This window comes from Camelus bactrianus, chromosome 13, assembly GCF_048773025.1.
Source record: "Camelus bactrianus isolate YW-2024 breed Bactrian camel chromosome 13, ASM4877302v1, whole genome shotgun sequence".
Classification (NCBI taxonomy): domain Eukaryota; kingdom Metazoa; phylum Chordata; class Mammalia; order Artiodactyla; family Camelidae; genus Camelus; species Camelus bactrianus.
The window spans coordinates 54,600,055-54,617,865 of record NC_133551.1 but is presented as its reverse complement, the minus strand read 5'-3'; the positions used below and the strand labels follow the sequence as shown (position 1 = coordinate 54,617,865).

General features: G+C 33.1%; 1 protein-coding gene across 8 annotated transcripts in view; it reads left to right on the top strand.

Moving 5' to 3' along the window:
* ZMYM4 (zinc finger MYM-type containing 4) overlaps positions 1-17,811 on the top strand; it is a 145,228-nt gene that overhangs the window by 118,762 nt on the left and 8,655 nt on the right. For all 8 annotated transcript variants that reach the window (XM_074376874.1, XM_074376875.1, XM_074376876.1 and 5 more), the window contains 5 exons: positions 2,426-2,597; positions 2,784-2,879; positions 4,893-5,044; positions 12,224-12,335; positions 13,800-14,048. In XM_074376874.1, coding sequence (XP_074232975.1) covers positions 2,426-2,597; positions 2,784-2,879; positions 4,893-5,044; positions 12,224-12,335; positions 13,800-14,048 — 781 coding nt within the window. The remainder of the gene's footprint in view (positions 1-2,425; positions 2,598-2,783; positions 2,880-4,892; positions 5,045-12,223; positions 12,336-13,799; positions 14,049-17,811) is intronic.

The window sequence follows — 17,811 nt, the reverse complement described above, 5'->3', positions numbered from 1 at the left end:
TAGGTCCATCTAGGTTGCTGCAAATGGCATTATTTCATTCGTTTTTATGGCTGATTAGTATTCTACTGTGTGTGTGTGTGTGTGTGTGTGTGTGTGTGTGTGTATCACAATTTCTTTATCCAGTTGTCTGTCAGTGGACATTTAGGTTGCTTCTACATCTTGGCTATTGTAAATAGTGCTGCTTTGAACATTGGGGTACATACATCTTTTCAAATTGGACGTTTGTCTGGACATATGCCCAGGAGTGGGATTGCTGGATCATATGGTAATACTTTTTTAAAAAGTTTATTTTTTTATTGAATGAAAGATTATTTAAATGCTACATGCGTTACAGTTTTCAAAAGTTTCACACACATGATTTCATATAATCCCATAATAACCCTCTTTTAAAAAATCCCTTACCCCTACATTGCCCCTTCCTTCTTCCCTCTCCCTGCTGATAACCCACTAATTTGTTCTCAAAATCTGTGAGTCTCCTCCTTTTTTGTTTTATTCACTAGTTGTATTTTTTTTTTAGATTCCACATTTAAGTGAAATCATGCAGTATTTGTCTCTCTGTCTGAATTACTTCACTTAGCTTATATAATGCCCTCCAAGTCCATCCATGTTGCTACAAATGACAAATTTTATTCTTTTTAATGGCTGGGTAATATTCCTGTGTGTGTGTGTGTGTGTGTGTGTGTGTGTATACACCACATCTTCTTTACCCATTCAGCTCTCTTGATGAACACTTTGTTTGCTTCTGTACCTTGGCAATTGTAAATTACGCTGCTGTGAGACTTGGGGTGCATGTATCTTTTTGAGTTAGTGTTCTTGTTTTTTTTCTAATATATTCCCAGTAGTGGAAATGCTGGCTCATATGGTAGTTCTATTTTTAGTGTTTTGAGAAACCTCCACACTGTTTTCCATAGTAGCTGCACCAATTTACAGTTCTACCAACAGTGTAGGAGGTTTCCCTTTTCGTTTTTCTTTCATATATTGCTGGATTCTGTTTTCTAATATTTGTTAAGATTTTAGGTGTCTCATTTTAAGAGAGATCTGTAGTTTTCTTGTAATGACTTTATCTGGCCTTGCTGTCAGGGCAATAGTAACGTAAAGTGAGTTAGTGTTCTTCTTCTATTTTCTGAAATACAATTTATATAATTACTTCAATTGTTGAGTAGAATTCAGCAGTGAAGTCATCTGGGTCTGGAATTTTTTTTTGTGGGAAGATTTTAAACTGTAAGTTGAATTTCTTTGGCTGTTTAGGTTATCTGTTTCTCCTAGAGCAAGCTTTGTTAGTTTGTCTTTCAAGAAATTTGTTCATTTAATCTAAGTTGACAAGTTTTTTTGTCATAATGATATGTTCATAATGTTCTCTTAATCTTTTTATGTCTATAGGATCAGGTGTTGATAATTTGTATCTTCTTTATTTTTATCCCTGATTATTCTAGCTAGAGATTTATCATTTTTTCATCTTCTAAAACTACCAGCTTTTAGTTTATTGTTGTTTTTCTCTCTCTTTTCTTTGTCAATGATGTTTGCTGTTATTATTTCCTTACTTTGGTTTTTAACGTGGTCTTTTTTTCTGGTTTCTTAACAGAAGCTTAGATTATTTGCTTCATTTTTAATTTTTGTTTTTTTGTTATTGTTGTTTAGAAGCTTGGATTATTGATTTAGACCTCTTTGCACTTCTCATAGAAACATTTTAATACTGTAAATGTCCCTCTAGTACTGCTTTAGCACTATTACAAAAACTTTGATATGTTTTGCTTTCATTTTTACTTAAAGTCAAAATATTTTCTAATTGCATTTTTTTCTCTTCTTTTATGAGGGGGAGGTAATTAGATTTATTTATTTTTATATTTGGAGGAGGTACTGGGGATTGAAACCCAGGTCCTCGTGCATGCTAAGCATACACTCTACCAGTTGAGCTGTACCCTCCCCTCTTCTAATTGCATTTTTTATCTCTTCTTTGACCCATGAGGTGTTTGTAAGTGTGTCGTTTAATTTCTAATTTTTAAGGATTTTCTTAACATTCTTGTGTTACTGTTTTCTAGTTTAATTCCATTATATTTAGCCAATTATTGAGGCTTGTTTTATAGCCCGTCTATTCATATGTTCCATTAAGTAGACCTGAGTGGTAGTAACTGTTATTCACACCTCATTGGGTGGGTCGAGTATCCTAAAGCATAGTTAAGTACTCAAATGTTAGTCATTATTACAATATGATCTTTTACACTTCAACTTTTTTCTCTTTTTCTTTTCTCATATCAATTGGATTAGATAACCTCTAAAGCTCTTTCTAGCTCTAAGAACTCCGAAATTTTAGGATCTAATACTGAACTCCATATTCTGTAAATTTATCCCTTTTATCTTTGAGAACCACATTTCTTACAGATCCAAAGCTAAATTTTATATTCTGTAAATTTTGGAATTCTTACAGGGACGGAAGAAGTCTATAGTGGCTGTGGAGCCCAGGAGTCTTATTCAAGGAGCCTTTCAAGGGTGCTCAGTGTCTGGGATGACACTGAAATACATGTATGGGGTAAATGCCTGGAAGAACTGGGTTCAGTGGAAAAATGCCAAGGAAGAGCAGGGGGAACTGAAATGTGGCGGTAAATACACAGCATGAATTTGTGTCTCAACTTAGGGGGTGGGAGGAATATAGATAAATGAAGTCATAAATCTATTCAGAAGGGATAAATGCTAGGTCAAAAATCCCATAAAACTTTAATTTTGGCTTTACTTAACTTTCTTCCATCTTTATTTAAAGTTCTCATTAATTTTTCTTTCCTTGTCAGGAGTTGAACATGCCTCATCCAGCCCATGTTCTGACCCTTTAGGAAGTGCTCAAGACCATGCACTCTCTCAAGAATCTTTGGAGCCTGGCTGTAGAGGTAAAACTCATGTCTCTCTTTGTGGTTTGAATTGCTTGTAGTATCATTGTTGATTTGAAATTTGTAAATATAATATTAAAAATTATTTAAAATTTGAAGTCTTACGTTTAAAAAGAGAAATTATTATTCTACTCCCAATTTTAAAGGGCTCGATATAAATGTAAGGTTGTATCTTCTGATCATGAGTTTGTTATGCAAATATAAGGATTTTTTTTTTTCCTAATGCTTTGCAAGTGGCTCAAATCTGCCTTCTTGAGCCCTGCTGCTTCTGTAGGAATTTTTCCTAACAGTAAGCTGTGTATTTGACCATATTTGTGAGTTTCTCTTTTGGTGCCAGGAAATTTGGAACCCAATAAATAGTTCAAAAAGAACAGCAGTGTATAATTTTAGAGCCCTAATCATTAGCTTTCTTTTTTCCCTTGTTTTATTGTCCTTTTCTGTACTTTGTTTTCAGTTTATATTTTCCTTTTTAATTATCTGTGTTTTACATAAGATACTTAAACAATCTTTGTGGAATAAGATGGGACAGGAATAGATGAGTATGTCCTTGTAACTAGATTTTTTTACCCCTTTCCAACTGTACCTTCTCTCTACTTCCTGGATGATTGCATGCATTCTTGGCTTCACCTTAGTCTACCTGCTAGTTTTGGGGTACACATAACTGTCCTTATTGGAACAGTTAGTTTCTGTTGTGGTCTGTGACTGACTCATTGAGTTCTCACAGATCAAATGTAATCTCTTTGCTCTGGAGTGATATAAATATACTCCTGTTATGGGCATTTATTAGGCCCTTTACCTCCCACTTTGAGCCACAGCACGTTTTGTTGTTACTGTTTTCCAAAAGGATGCTTTGTTTTAAAAAAGAAAGAAGCGTAGTGGGAATGGAGAGGTAATATTGTATTAGACTACCAGGCCTAAATGTAAGAGCCACGGGGGATCCCTACTCATTCCAACTACTTACTCATTGAAAAAAATTCTTACTGAATATATCTATATTGTATCAGGCATGGTGGTAGGTACTTGGGTGAAAAGGTCAAACATGGTTTTTGCCCTCACAAGCTGTCTGTTTCCACTTGCAAAACCAACTTATGGGAGGATAAGTATATCTTTGGAGAAACATGTGCGATCTTTTCCAAATGCAGAAAATCAGTGACTGGGAAGGGTGTTTCAGCTCTTATCCCACAATAAGAGCAATCTGTTGCAGTAGGATCTCTACAAATCAAATTGGATACATATGCTTAAAATTAATTCAGTTGTTAAGTGTCTTCAGAATCTTAATATGACTTTAAGCTTACCGTGATCTTCCCCCATATGCCCTCTTTGTTGCTGTGTGCCTAAGTCCCGTGAACCTTACCACTTTTGTGGCCGAGCATATACTGTATTCCACCATTTTCAAAGGCATGAAGCTGTTATAGTTTATTTAAAGTGTTCTGTTTTCAAATAAATACAAGTAAAGTAAGTTAAACAGCATTCTTTTTTGCAGATACTCCCAGAGCCTTTAATATATTAAAAAACATTGTGAATTCTTAAGAGGCAGATGTCATATACTGTTGTTTTCCAAATTTATCAGATCTTAGAAACCCAGTTTTCTTGAGCTCTCATATGACTGGTATTTTGTGGGATATACTTTGGGAAATCTTTTTACATCTTCAGATTGGAATTCTTTATCTACCTGTTTAATTCTTCTCCATCTTTCAAGGTCTAGCCTTAGTGTCACATCCTCCAGAATCTAATATGATCCTTCCCTGTCTATTGGATTTCCCTCATTTATTTTCATAGAATCCAATTTAAATAAAACCCCTGTCATCGTAGTATGTGCTAACATTGTCTTTATTTCTTTAACTACAAAAAAATAGCAGCCTTGAGAGCAGGCTCTGTCTCTAACCCATGTGTTTACCAGTGTACATCACAGTACTTAGGGGGTCACTGCAGTCAGTATTTATTTAGTGAATCAAGTAATGTTATTATTTTTCTTATAAGTTAATATTTTGGACTTTTTCTACCTTTTTGCAGTCCGTGCTGTCAAGCTGAAGGAAGATATTCTGTCCTGCACTTTTGCTGAGTTGAGTTTGGGCTTATGCCAGTTTATCCAAGAGGTGCGGAGACCAAATGGTGAAAAATACGATCCAGACAGTATCTTATACTTGTGCCTTGGAATTCAGCAGGTATGAAATTCAATGACTGTTATGAAGTCTATTACATTTTTAATAATTCTGGTAGAATTTGTGAATTAAGCTGAAAAATTATAGTGTATATTGTTTTTTTGGTATTGTCCCTATACGCTCTTCTTAATGAACCACTGACCCTGCTTTAAAAGCCTTGATCATGTAAGCTTTTTGTAAGCTACATTGAGACTGTTAGTAGAATAACAGAAATTGAGGATGGTGCATTTTATTGCTAAATGGACAAAAAAGGCAATAAATAGCAATAGAACTGATATAGATGATTTGACATAGGTGGCTCTGCGTGTTTGTATGTATGTATGTATATGTATTGTGTAGTCTCGTTTAAATTTTTAAATGCAAATTAGAATATGTCATTATTTACCACATTAGCAAAAATCAAAAAATTAAAACACTTCATTGTTGATACAAATTCTGTGAGATGGAGGGTCCCCTTCATAGTTGGTGGTTTTTAGTACATACTTTCTAGAAAGCAGTTTTGAGCATATCTTTCAGGAAGTTTTTTGAATGTTGAGATTCTTTCTGTAGTAATTCATTTCTGGGGAGTTTGTTAAAGCTCTGAAGTTCAGACATCATTGCATGAAACTGGAAATTACTTCAGTGTCCACCAAAGTGTGATGGTTAAGTAAATTATAATATATTTATAAAGTTGTATGTTATGTAGCCATTAAATATTATATACAAAGTGACTTCTTAATACATAAAAATATTAATATTAAAGCACTGAATGAAAAAGATAAAAGTACAGATTCTGTGTGTATCACTATATGTTAACATAGTGGTTTAAAAACCACTCATATAAATACATGATAAAATGAAATGCATGAAAAATGTTTACAGTGGTTATCATCTTGGGGTGGTATTACTCTGGATGTTGTTGATTTTTTTCTTTTCTCTATTTGCCAAATTTTCTTCCCTTTGTATGGGGAGAGGTATTATTTTATTTGTTTAAGTTTTGTTTTTTAATTACAGAAGTAGAATGTTCTCAGTTAACTATTAAAACAGTAAGTGAAGGCATATAAAGAAAAATTTATCCCCTTTTTATTCCCATTTCCTGAGATAACCTGTTTGCAGCATATCTTTTTGTGCAATACGTTTATATATGTGTATAGATGTTTGTTAATAGTTTTGGTTTTGCTTAGTTTTTAGCAAAATGTGGCGCATACTATGCATATTTTTTGCAGCTCGCTTTTCTCAACCTACGTATCCCTCCAAGTGAATATAAATCAGACTCCTTCCTTTAAAAAAGAAAGCTACTTAGTATTGCAGAGTATGAATACACCAGTTATTCAGCCTTTCCTCTGTTATACATTCAGATTGTTTCCCACCCCCCTTACTCTTACAGAAACAGTGCTTCAGGAAATATTTTGTTTATATTCCTGATGAACTCGTGGTTTTATTTCTAGGTTAAAGCATATTATGTATTTTTCTAATTTTAAGATATTTTCAGATACTCCTTTCCAAAATAGTTACAGTAATTTACAGTTTTACCAGCAGTGTGTATGAGTGCCTAGTTCTTGAATCCTCTTTTTAATGTTTTTTATTCTGATGAGTCTTGTTTAAATATTGTTTTCTGGCTCCAATTTTTGTAGAGTAAAATGTCTTTTTATATTGTCGGTCATTTGGATTTTTCCTCTCTATCTGTAGGATCTCATTTATATTAGGGATATTAATTCTACTGTAAGTGTTTGAAATAAATTCTTCTAGTATATTTTTGTGTTTCAGGTTTTGTGTATGTTATGTTTTACCATTCAAAAAGTTTTCTTTTTTGGTGGGGAGGGTGTAGCTCAAGTGGTAGAGCAGATGCTTAGCATGCATAAGGTCCTGAGTTTAATCCTCAGTACCTCCTCTAAAAATAAATAAATAAACCTAACTATTGCACCCCTCTCCCCAAAACAAACAATCGAACAAATAAAGGTTGGAAAAAAATTAGAAGAAAAATAACTTTAAAAAAAAGTTTTATTTTTTACGTAGTCCATAGTTTCTTTCAGCAAAAATGTATTGAGTACCTACATGAGTGCATTTTGCTTAGGTAAGAATTGTGAAGATTCTGGACACGTCCCATACTCCTAGAATTTATAATATAATGTATCTAAAGAACATTTTCTAATTTTTCAAAACAGATGTCAAGAAATAAGATGTTTTGTGGAATTTATTAATATTCTAATGATTTGAAATAGTCAAAACATATGTGATCATTGTCAAGATTTCAATCAAAAAACATTTGAGTACTTTACACATCAGATACTTTGTTGTATATAAAATGTACTCTATTTGTAAGATAAACCATAAACCTGTTAAAGTTTTTTCCTAGTATATCTATCTTGTTATTTGTTTATATTAATGAATGACTTTAAATAACAATATGATTAAAAAGAGGCCATAAGTTAACAAATTGTTAGATGACTGTTATAGGAAGTAAATAATTATGAACCTTTTATCAGTTTTGACAAAAAATAAACTTTCCTTAACTGTAAGGAATTTTTAAAATTTACTATTTGAATCTCAAATGTGCTTCCTCTTTTTTAACTTCTCTGATTATAAAAATAATTATGCTGGGGGTGGGTTTAGCTCAGTGGTAGGGCATGTGCTTAGCATGCACGAGGTCCCAGGTTCAGTCCTGGGACATCCATTGAAAAAAAAATAATAATAAAAGTGAAAAATAAAAAATGTTTTAAAAATTATGCTTATTGTAGAGAATTTTGAGAACACAAAAAAATGTAAAGAAACTAAACTCAGATGTAATATTAACACCTGGACTACCACTATTAACATTAGCTAAGAGGGATAATTGGCAAAAGTAACGACTAGACAAGTAACAGAAGAAAATCAACAAATAGCTAATAGAAGAATGTACCAGGAATACTTAACAATCATTTACTATGTGTGTTATGTATTAATATAAGTCCATTTCATATATTAACTCACTTAATGGTTAGTATAGCCCTATGGCGTGTGAAAACTAATACCATCACCATTTTCTGCTCAGGAACCTGAGGCACAGTGAATTAAATATATTGCCTGAGATCTCGAAGGTAGTAAGTGGTAGGGCCAAGATGTGAACCCAGGTAGTTCATCTTCAGGGTCCATGCTTATGATCACTATGTTGGACTGACTCTCTAGTATAAAAGGTGGTCAACTGTAATCAGGGAAATTTTTCATCTATCAGACGGATTAAAAATTTGAAAGATTGAGAAGTTTGATAATACCAAATATTAGTGAAGATATATGTACACTGTTGGAGACCTTTTAAGAGGGCAAGTTGACAGTGTGTATTAAAAATTTAAATGCATATAGATACTTCAATCTAGCAATCCATTGACCAGTATCTTTCCCAAAAAGATATGTACACATGTACATAGAAAGACATACACTGATATTTTCATTGTAACATTTTTAACCCCCCAAAATTGGAAACCACCTAAAGTGTTCATCAAAAGAGTAAAGGTTCAATCAACTATATGTAATATATCCATACTATTGAATAGCGTATAATAGTTTAAAAGGAATGAGTTGTTTCTATATGTATTGACATGGAAAACTCTTAGAAACATATATTTTAAAAACTAACTTGCAAAACTGTATGTGTAGTGTGATACTTATATTATAGTAAAACATAACATAAAATTTACCATTTTAAAGTATGCAATTCATTGTAAGTACATTCATGATGTTGTGCTACCATCACCGTGATCTAGTCGTAAAACTTTATCACCCTAAATGGAAGCCTCATACCCAGTAAGCAGTCACTTCCTTACCACCTCCATCTAGTCCTTGGTAACCATAAATCTACTTTTTATCTTAATGGATTTGCTTATTGTAGATATTTTATAAAAGCAGGATGATACAGTTTATGCTCTTTATGTCTGATTTCTTTCACTTACAATGTTTTCAAGGGTCATACATGTTGTAATATGAATCAGTACTTTCTTCCCTTTATGGTTGAATAATATTCCATTGTTGGATATACCACATTGTTGGGTATGTCATGTGTTAATGGACTTTTGAGTTCTTTCCACCTTTTGTCTAGTATAAATAGTGAGTGCTCCTGTGAACATTTATATACAAGTTTTTGTTTGAACACCTGTTTTCATCCTTTTGAGTATATGCCTAGGAGTGGAATAGCAAGGTCATATGGGAACTCTGTGATTAGCTTGTTGAGGAACCATCAAACTATTTTGCACAGTGGCTGCACCATTTTACATTCCCAGCAGCAATGTCTGAGGATTCCGTTATCTCCACATACTTGCCAACACTTGTTAATATCCTATTTTTTTTTAATACTCATCTAGTGTGTATGAGGTGGTGAGTCATTGTGGTTTTTGATTTGCTTTTCTCTAATCACTAATGACACCGAGCTTTTTTCATGTGCTTTTTGGTCATTTGTATATTGTCATTAGGGAAATGTCTGAATCTTTTGCCCATTTTAAAATTGAGTCATTTGTCTTACTGTTGTTGAGTTGTAGGATTTCTTTGTATATTCTGGATGTTAAACTCTTATTAGATTTGTGATTTTCAAATATTTTCTCCCATTCTCTGGGTTTTCTTTTCACTCTCTTGATGGTATACTTTCATGTACAAAAGTTTTTCATTTTGATGAAGTTCAGTTTATTTTTTCTGTTGTTTGTGCTTTTGGTGTTATATCTAAGAATCCACTGCCAAAAATCAAGTTCATGGGGATTTACTTCTTTGTTTTCTTTTAAGATTTTTATGGTTTTAGCTCTTATGTTTAGGTCATTGATCCACTTTGTTTTTTGTTTCTTGTTAAAAAAATTTTTTAATCCTTTTTTGTCTGTGTGTGTGTGTGAAATATAGTCTATTTACAGCGTTGTGTTAATCTCTGGTGTACAGCATGATTCTGTTATACACACACACATAGTTTATATTCTTTTTCATAATAGGTTACTATAAGATATTGAATATAATTCCCTGACATTGATTCATTTTGAATTCATTTACATCTGTGAGGTAAGGATATGTATGAGTAAGGGGTAACTGGATATGTGGATATCTGGTTCTCCTAGACCATTTGTTGAAGAGACTGTCCTTTCTCCATTCAGTGGTCTTGACATCCTTGTCAGAAATCACTTGACTAAATATGTATGTGTTTATTTTGGACTCTCAATTTTAATACATTCTTATGGCAGTACACACTATTTTGATTACTATAGCTTTGTTGTAAGTTTTGAAATTGAGAAGTGTGATCCCTCAAGATTCTTTTGGCTATTCGAGGTTTCTTGTGATTCCATATCAATTTTAGGATTGGCTTTTCCCATTTTTGCAAAAATAAATAAATAAACTGTTGGGATTTTGATAGGATTTCATTGATCTGTAGATTGCTTTGGGGAATATTGCTATTTTAACAATATTGTGTTTAGATCCACAAATACAGTATATTTTTCTTAGGTCTTTAATTTCAGCAGGTTTTTGTTTCTGTTTTTTGTGGTTTTTTTGGTAGTTTTAAGTGTATAAATCATGTCCCCTTGGTGTTAAATTTATTCTTAAGTATTTTATTCTTTCTGATAGAGTTGTAAATGGAATTATTTTCTTAGTTTTGTTTTTGGATTGTTCATTGCAACTGATTTCATGTGCTTATATTCTACAACTTTACTGAATTCATTTAGTAGCCCTAGTAACTAGTTTTTTTATGGATTCTTTAGAATTTTCTATATATAAGTTCATGTCATCTGCAAATAGAGGTAGTTTTACTTCTTCCTTTCCTACTTGAATGCTTTTTATTTCTTTTTCTTGCCTGATTACTCTGGCTAGGACTTCCTGTTGAATAGAAGTGGCATTTTTGTCTTGTGCCTGATCTAAGGGGGAAGTGATTTTTTTTTTAAAAAATGCATGTATTTTATATGTACTCATATTTGAGTAAATGTACAAAACTCAACTCTGTGTGTTTATAAAGGAATTTTTTTTTAAAGATTCAAATACCCTTGACTGTCAATAGTAGTTGCCTTTGTGTAGTGAGTTTGAGTATATCTTTCTTCTACTTTTTCTGTATTTTAACTTTTTCCATAATAAGGATATAATATTTTGAAGTTGTGAAAATAACTTTATAAAAGAGGAAAATGAAGAATACTTTTCAACAACAAAACTGTAATCTAGCAATGTGATTACAAATTGCCTTTAAAGAGACCTATGAAAATGCACATTGAAATGATGTATACTTTTTTTTAGCCAGAATAAATTTAAGTGGAAAAAATTTTTCTCCAATTCATATATAGATTGTAAAGCAGGAAACCAAGATAGCCTTAGATAAGTGTTATAGATATTGAACCTGAGAAACACCAAAAGATTTTTAGCATGTAGTTACGCTACTTTGTGGTATTATGTAAATATTCATTGTAATTCTGTGATTTCATCTGACTTGCCCTGCACTCTCAAAATATTTTTTAACAGTAATTTACCCAAGCTGTTGCTTGTTCTCATTCTGTGATATGATTCTAGATGGCTATAATTAGCATAGTTTTATGTTCTATAATTAGACTTGAACTTTTTGAGGGCTAGGTTGTGGGGCAGAGACTTGAGAGCTGTGGTTAGAAGCCTCCTAATAAATAGTTTTAAAATTTGGATAGCTTCAGGTCACCTGACACCAGCTAATTGTATTATTTCAGGAAGTGATCTTATAACTAGGCTAAACAAAAATTGCCCAGAGCACATTTGCAGATAGACACTATGAATTACAAAAAATAATTTGGGAAATATGAATTAGGGCCAACTTTTAGTATATCAGTTTTATTAACTGGATAAAAGGTACTTATTTGTTACAATTATTCTGTACCATCCATGTTTTACAAAAGAAATAGAAAGCTCAAGTGGTAGTGTTTGCCTAGCATACACAAGATCCTGGGTTCAATCCCCAGTACCTCCTCTAAAAATGAATAAACCTAATTACCTCCCCCTACAAAAACTTTAAAAATAAATTTAAAAAAAGAAAGAAAAGAAAACTACCTTATAGGCTCAGTGCTCAAGATACTGTTAATTCATGTGGAAAGGATCTTTAGCTTAAATCCTGGTGTTTTAACTGTATCCTTAAAATGGTTGACAGTATTACAAGGATAAAAACTAAGAGTAAACTATATTTTTTAAAACAATCTTTTAAAAAAATTGTGTTTTCTTTGTATCAACATATATTTTCCATTTTTTCTCTTGTAGTACCTGTTTGAAAATGGTAGAATAGATAACATTTTTACTGAGCCCTATTCCAGATTTATGATTGAACTCACCAAACTCTTGAAAATATGGGAACCTACAATACTTCCTAATGGTAGGATGATTATTTTTTATTTTGAGTCTTTTCATGATATGCCTTCTTAAATTGCTTAAGTTTTATGATAATCTTTTTATAAATCATTCACTTCATATTTCTGCCTTGATTTATAACATATTTGGACTTCTGAGGAGAGAGTCTGGTTATTAATTATTTTAGTAAAACTGTAACTTCCATCTGGTACATAAGTAGATACCCACTGTTGAAAATAAAAAAACAACTGAAGGTTACATTTACTTTTTAGAAACTGTGTATTTTTTTTAGAAACCATTTTTGATCTGGTAGTATTGGTAAAATTGCACACTGCACCAGTAGCTGCCCCATACTCTACTTTTGGACTCAATGTGTTAGCAGTGGACTTTTTTCAAAAGTCTTCGTCTTTGAATAGTTTTGACCATATGTCTTTGGACAAGTTCCTAATTCACTCCTGGTCTCAGGCTCCTTGGCTGTGAATGGAGAATTTGAATGTGATGCCCAGGAATTTATGCCCCTTTCTGTTGGGCTACAGAGCACCTTTGAAGCATTATGAGCAATATGGTGGCTTCATGCATTTTAGCATTCAGAGAGGGGACTAGGGACATAGATTTGGAAGTAATAGTTTCATGTTCATGAATAGTCTTCCAAGAATAGAATGCAGAAGCAACAACAAAGGACTGGGGAGAGAACATTAGAAAAGACCTGCATTTAAGGGGTATCATGAGGAAGGTGTGTTGAAAAGTGTACTTATTTTAATTCTTCTGACCTCTGGTTTTCAAGAAAAATCCAGATAAGTTATCATAAAATAATCACTTTTAATATAAATTTAAAATATGAGGTGGGAGGAAGAGAGGGAGCTATTTGCCTTCTAATGATCTTAGCTAAATAAAACTGAATCAGTTAGCAGTAAGCAGAATGATTTCAAACAGGCATCTGCAAACTACAGCCCATGGGTCAGAGCTGGCCTGCTGCCTATTTCTGTATAGTCCATGAACTAAAAATGTTTTTCACATTTCTAAATGGTTGGGGAAAAAATTAAAGAATATTTTGAGGCATATGAAAATTACATGAAATAACAGATTGGTTTCTGTAAGTATATTTTATTGGTATATAGCCACACCTATTTTTTAATGTATTGTCTGCAACTTCTTATCATCTACAACAGCAAAGTTGTTCAGAGCCTGTATGGCCCACAATGCTTAATATATTTACCATCTGGCTCTTTACAGAAAGTTTGCCAACCCTTGGTCTAAAATAACAATAGATTAAAACTGTTTCAGGAGCGTGCTCACTATGTCTGCTTCAGTGGAATCATCTGCCTTTTCCTTTGCAGTGCCTTTTTTGTTTTTCTTATGAAGAAGAGAGGGAAAGAGAGGAGCAATTAGCCTTTTCCTTCGTATCTTCCTGTCTGAGAATTTGAGAAATTACTTAGTCTCATTTAGCAGGAGCTTAGTACTGTTTCTTTCTCACCCTTCTTCTGTCCAGGTTACATGTTCTCTCGCATTGAAGAAGAGCATTTGTGGGAGTGCAAACAGTTGGGCGCTTACTCACCAATTGTCCTCTTGAACACCCTCCTTTTCTTCAATACCAAATACTTTCAACTAAAGAATGTTACTGAGCACTTGAAGCTTTCCTTTGCCCACGTGATGAGACGGACAAGGACTCTGAAGTACAGTACCAAGATGACGTATCTGAGGTTCTTCCCACCTTTACAAAAGCAGGAGTCAGAACAAGGTGTGTGGTGGAGTTTGTAAGATTTCTTTGTTTCTCTCTTTTATTCAATTGAATATAGTTGACGTACAATATTATGTTAGTTTCAGGTGTACAGCATAGTGATTTGACATTTAAATACATTATGAAATGATCACACTAAGTCTAGTAAGCATCTGTCACCTTCCAAATTATTACAATATTATTGGCTATATTCCTTATGCTGTATGTTACCTCTTTGTGACTTACTTATTTTGTAACTGGAAATTTGTGCCTCTTAATCCTGTTCACCTTTTTCTCCCAACCACCAACCTTCGTCCCTCTGGCGACCACCAATTTGTTCTCTGTAGCTATGAGTCTGTTTGTGTTTTCTTTTGTTTGTTCATTTGCTTTATCTTTCAGATTCCACATATAGGTGAAATCCTATGGTATTTGTCTTTTTCTCACTGACTTATTTCACTTAGCATAACACCCTCTAGATCCATCCATGTTGTCACAAATGGCAAGATTTCATTCTTATTTTTATAGCTGAGTGAATTAATCCATTCTGTTTGCAGGGAACATAGCAGTGCATATATATATCTTTTTGAATTAGTGATTTTGTTTTCTTCAGGAAAATACCCAGAAGTGGAATTGCTGGATCATACTGTAGTTCTGTTTTTAATTTTTTGAGGAACCTCCAACTGTTTTCCACAATGGCTGCACCAGTCTACATCTCCTCTAACAGTGAATGAGGGTTCTCTTTTCTCCACATCCTCAGCAGCGCTTGCTATCTGTTGTCTTTTTGATGATAGTCATTCTGACGGATGTGAGGTGATAACTCATTGTGGTTTTGACTTCCATTTCCCTGATGATTAGTGATGTGGAGTATCTTTCCATGTGTCTGTTGGCCATCTGCATGACTCTTGGGAAAATGTCTGTCCAGATTCTTTGCCCATTTTTAATTAGATTATTTGGTTTTTTGATATTGAGTTCTATGAGTTCTTTACACATTTTGGATATTAACTCCTTGTCAGATATATAACTTGTAAATATCCTCTCCCATTCAGTAGGTTACCTTTTCATTTTGTTGATGGTTTCCTTTGCTATGCCAAAGCTTTTTAGTTTGATGTAGTCCCATTTGTTTATTTTTGCTTTGGTTTCCTTTGCCTGAGGAGACAAATCAAAAAAAAATTTTTTTTTTTACTAAGACTGGTGTCAAAGTTTTCCACCTGTGTTTTCTTCTAGTTTTATGGTTTCAGGTCTTACATTTGAGTATTCAGTCCATCTTGAGTTTAATTTTGTATATGGTGTGAGAAAACAGTCCAGTTTCATTCTTTTGCATGTAGCTCTCTAGTTTTCCCAACACAATTTATTGAAGAGGCTGTCTTCTCCCCATTATGAATTCTTACCTCCATTGTCTTAGATGAATTGACCATATAAGTGTGGGTTTATGTCTGGGTTCTCTGTTCTGTTACATTGATCTACATGTCTTTTTCTCGTCCCAGTTCCACGCTGTTTTGATTACACAACTTTGTAGGATACTTGACTCTTGAACAATTCTTGGGTTGTGGTGCCTACCATACTCACAATCAGAAATCCACATAGAACTTTACAGTCAGCCTTCCTTATCCATAGTCCCACATCTGCAGATTCAAACAACTGTGTATTTTATAGTACAGCAGAAAATATTTATTGAAAAATACCTGCATATAAGTGGCCCCATGTAGTTCAAACTCATGTTATTTAAGGGTCAACTGTAGTTTGAAGTCAGAGGGTGTGGTACCTCAAGTTTTGTTCTTTCTCAGGATTGCTTTGGCAACTAGGAGTCTTGTGGTTCCATATAAATTTTAGGTTTATTTGCTCTGTTTCTGTGAAAAATGCCATTGGTATTTTGATAGGAATTGCATTGAATCTGTAGGTTATTTTCCTGTAGACATTTTGACACTCTTCTTTCAGTTCATGAGCATGGTGTATCTTTCCATTTATTTGAGTTGTCTTTGATTTTATTCATTGAGGATCTTACAGTTTTCAGAGTACAGGTCTTTCACCTCTTTGGTTAAATGTATTCCTAGGTTTTTTATTATGTTTGATGCAATTGTAAATGAGGTTTTTTAAAAAAATTTCTCTTTCTGATAGATCATTTTGAGTGTATAGAAATGCCAAAGACTTCTGCATATTAATTTCATATCCTATAAATTTTAGTTAAAATTTACTGAATTAGTTAATATTTACTGAATATTTACTGAATTTGTTCTGTTAGTTTTATGGTAGTGTCTTTAGGATTCTATATATAGTATCGTGCCATCTGCATACAGTGACAGTTTACTTCTTCCTCTCCAGGTTGGATTCCTTTTGTTCCTTTTTCTTGTCTGATTGCCATGGCTAGCACTTCCAATAGTATGTTAATTAAAATTATCAAGAGTGGGCATCCTTGTCTTATTCCTGATCTTAGAGGAAATGGTTTCCGCTTTTCACTGTTGAGTATGTCAGCTGTGAGTTTATTATATATGGCCTTTACTATGTTAAGGCATGTTCTCTCTACAGCCACCTACCTTGTGAGGTTTTTTTAGTCATAAATGAGTGTTGAATTTTCTCAAAAAAAGCTTTCTCTACATCTGTTGAGATGATCTTTAATACTTTTTATCTTATGCTTTTTGTTTTGTTAATGTGGTGTATCACATTGATTTGTGGATATTGAACTATCCTTGCATCCCTGAGATAAATCCCACTTGCTCATGGTGTATGATCCTTTTAATATATTGTTGAATTCGGTTTGCTAATATTTTGTTGAGGATTTTTGCATCTGTAATATTGGCCTCCAATTTTGTTTGTGTGGTGTCTTTGTCAAGTTTTGGTATCAGGGTGATGCTGGCTTTGTAGAGTGAGTTTAGAAATAGTTCCTTCCTCTTATATATTTTGGAATAATTTTGAGAAGGATACATATTAACTCTTCTTTAAGTGTTTGCTAAAATTCATCTGTGAAGCCATCTGATCCTGAACCTTTGTTGGGAGTGTTTTGATTACTGCTTCATTTTCATTACTGGTGGTTAGTCTTTTTGTATTTTCTATTTCTTCCTTATTTACTTTTGAAAGATAGTATATTTGTGGGAATTTATCATTTTCCTCTAGGTTGTCCAATAGTTTGGTATATAATTGTTCATAGTAATCTCTTATGATCTTTTGTATTTCTGTGGTGAGTTGTAATTTCTGTTTCATTTTTCATTTTATTCATTTGGGCCCTTTGGTTTTTGTTTGTTTTCTTGATGAATCTGGCTAAAGATTTGTCAGTTTTGTTTATCTTTTCAAAGGACAAGCTGATAGTTTCATCTATGTTTTTTATTAGTCTCTTACTTCATTTATTTTTGCTTTGATCTTATAATTTTCTTCCTTCTAGTAACTTTGGGTTTTGTTTGTTCCTAGTTTGGGGGATCCTTTAGGTGTAATGTTAGATTATTTGAGATTTTTCTTGTTTCCTGAGATAGACCTGTGTCACTATAAATTTTCCTCTTAGAACTGTTTTTGCAGCATTCCATAGATTTTATCTCAAAGTATTTTTTTGTTTTTCTGTTTGATTTCTTGAATGATCCATTGATTGTTTAGTAGCATGTTGTTTATACTCCACGTTTGTGTTTTTTTCTTTCTTTTTTTTTTTTTTTAGTTAATTTCTTTGTTTTAAAATTTTATTTATTTCTTTATTTATTGGGGGCGGGAATTAGGTTTATTTATTACTTTATTTATTTTTAATGGAGGTACTGGGCACTGAATGCAGGACCTTGTGCATGCTAAGCATGCACTCTACCACTGA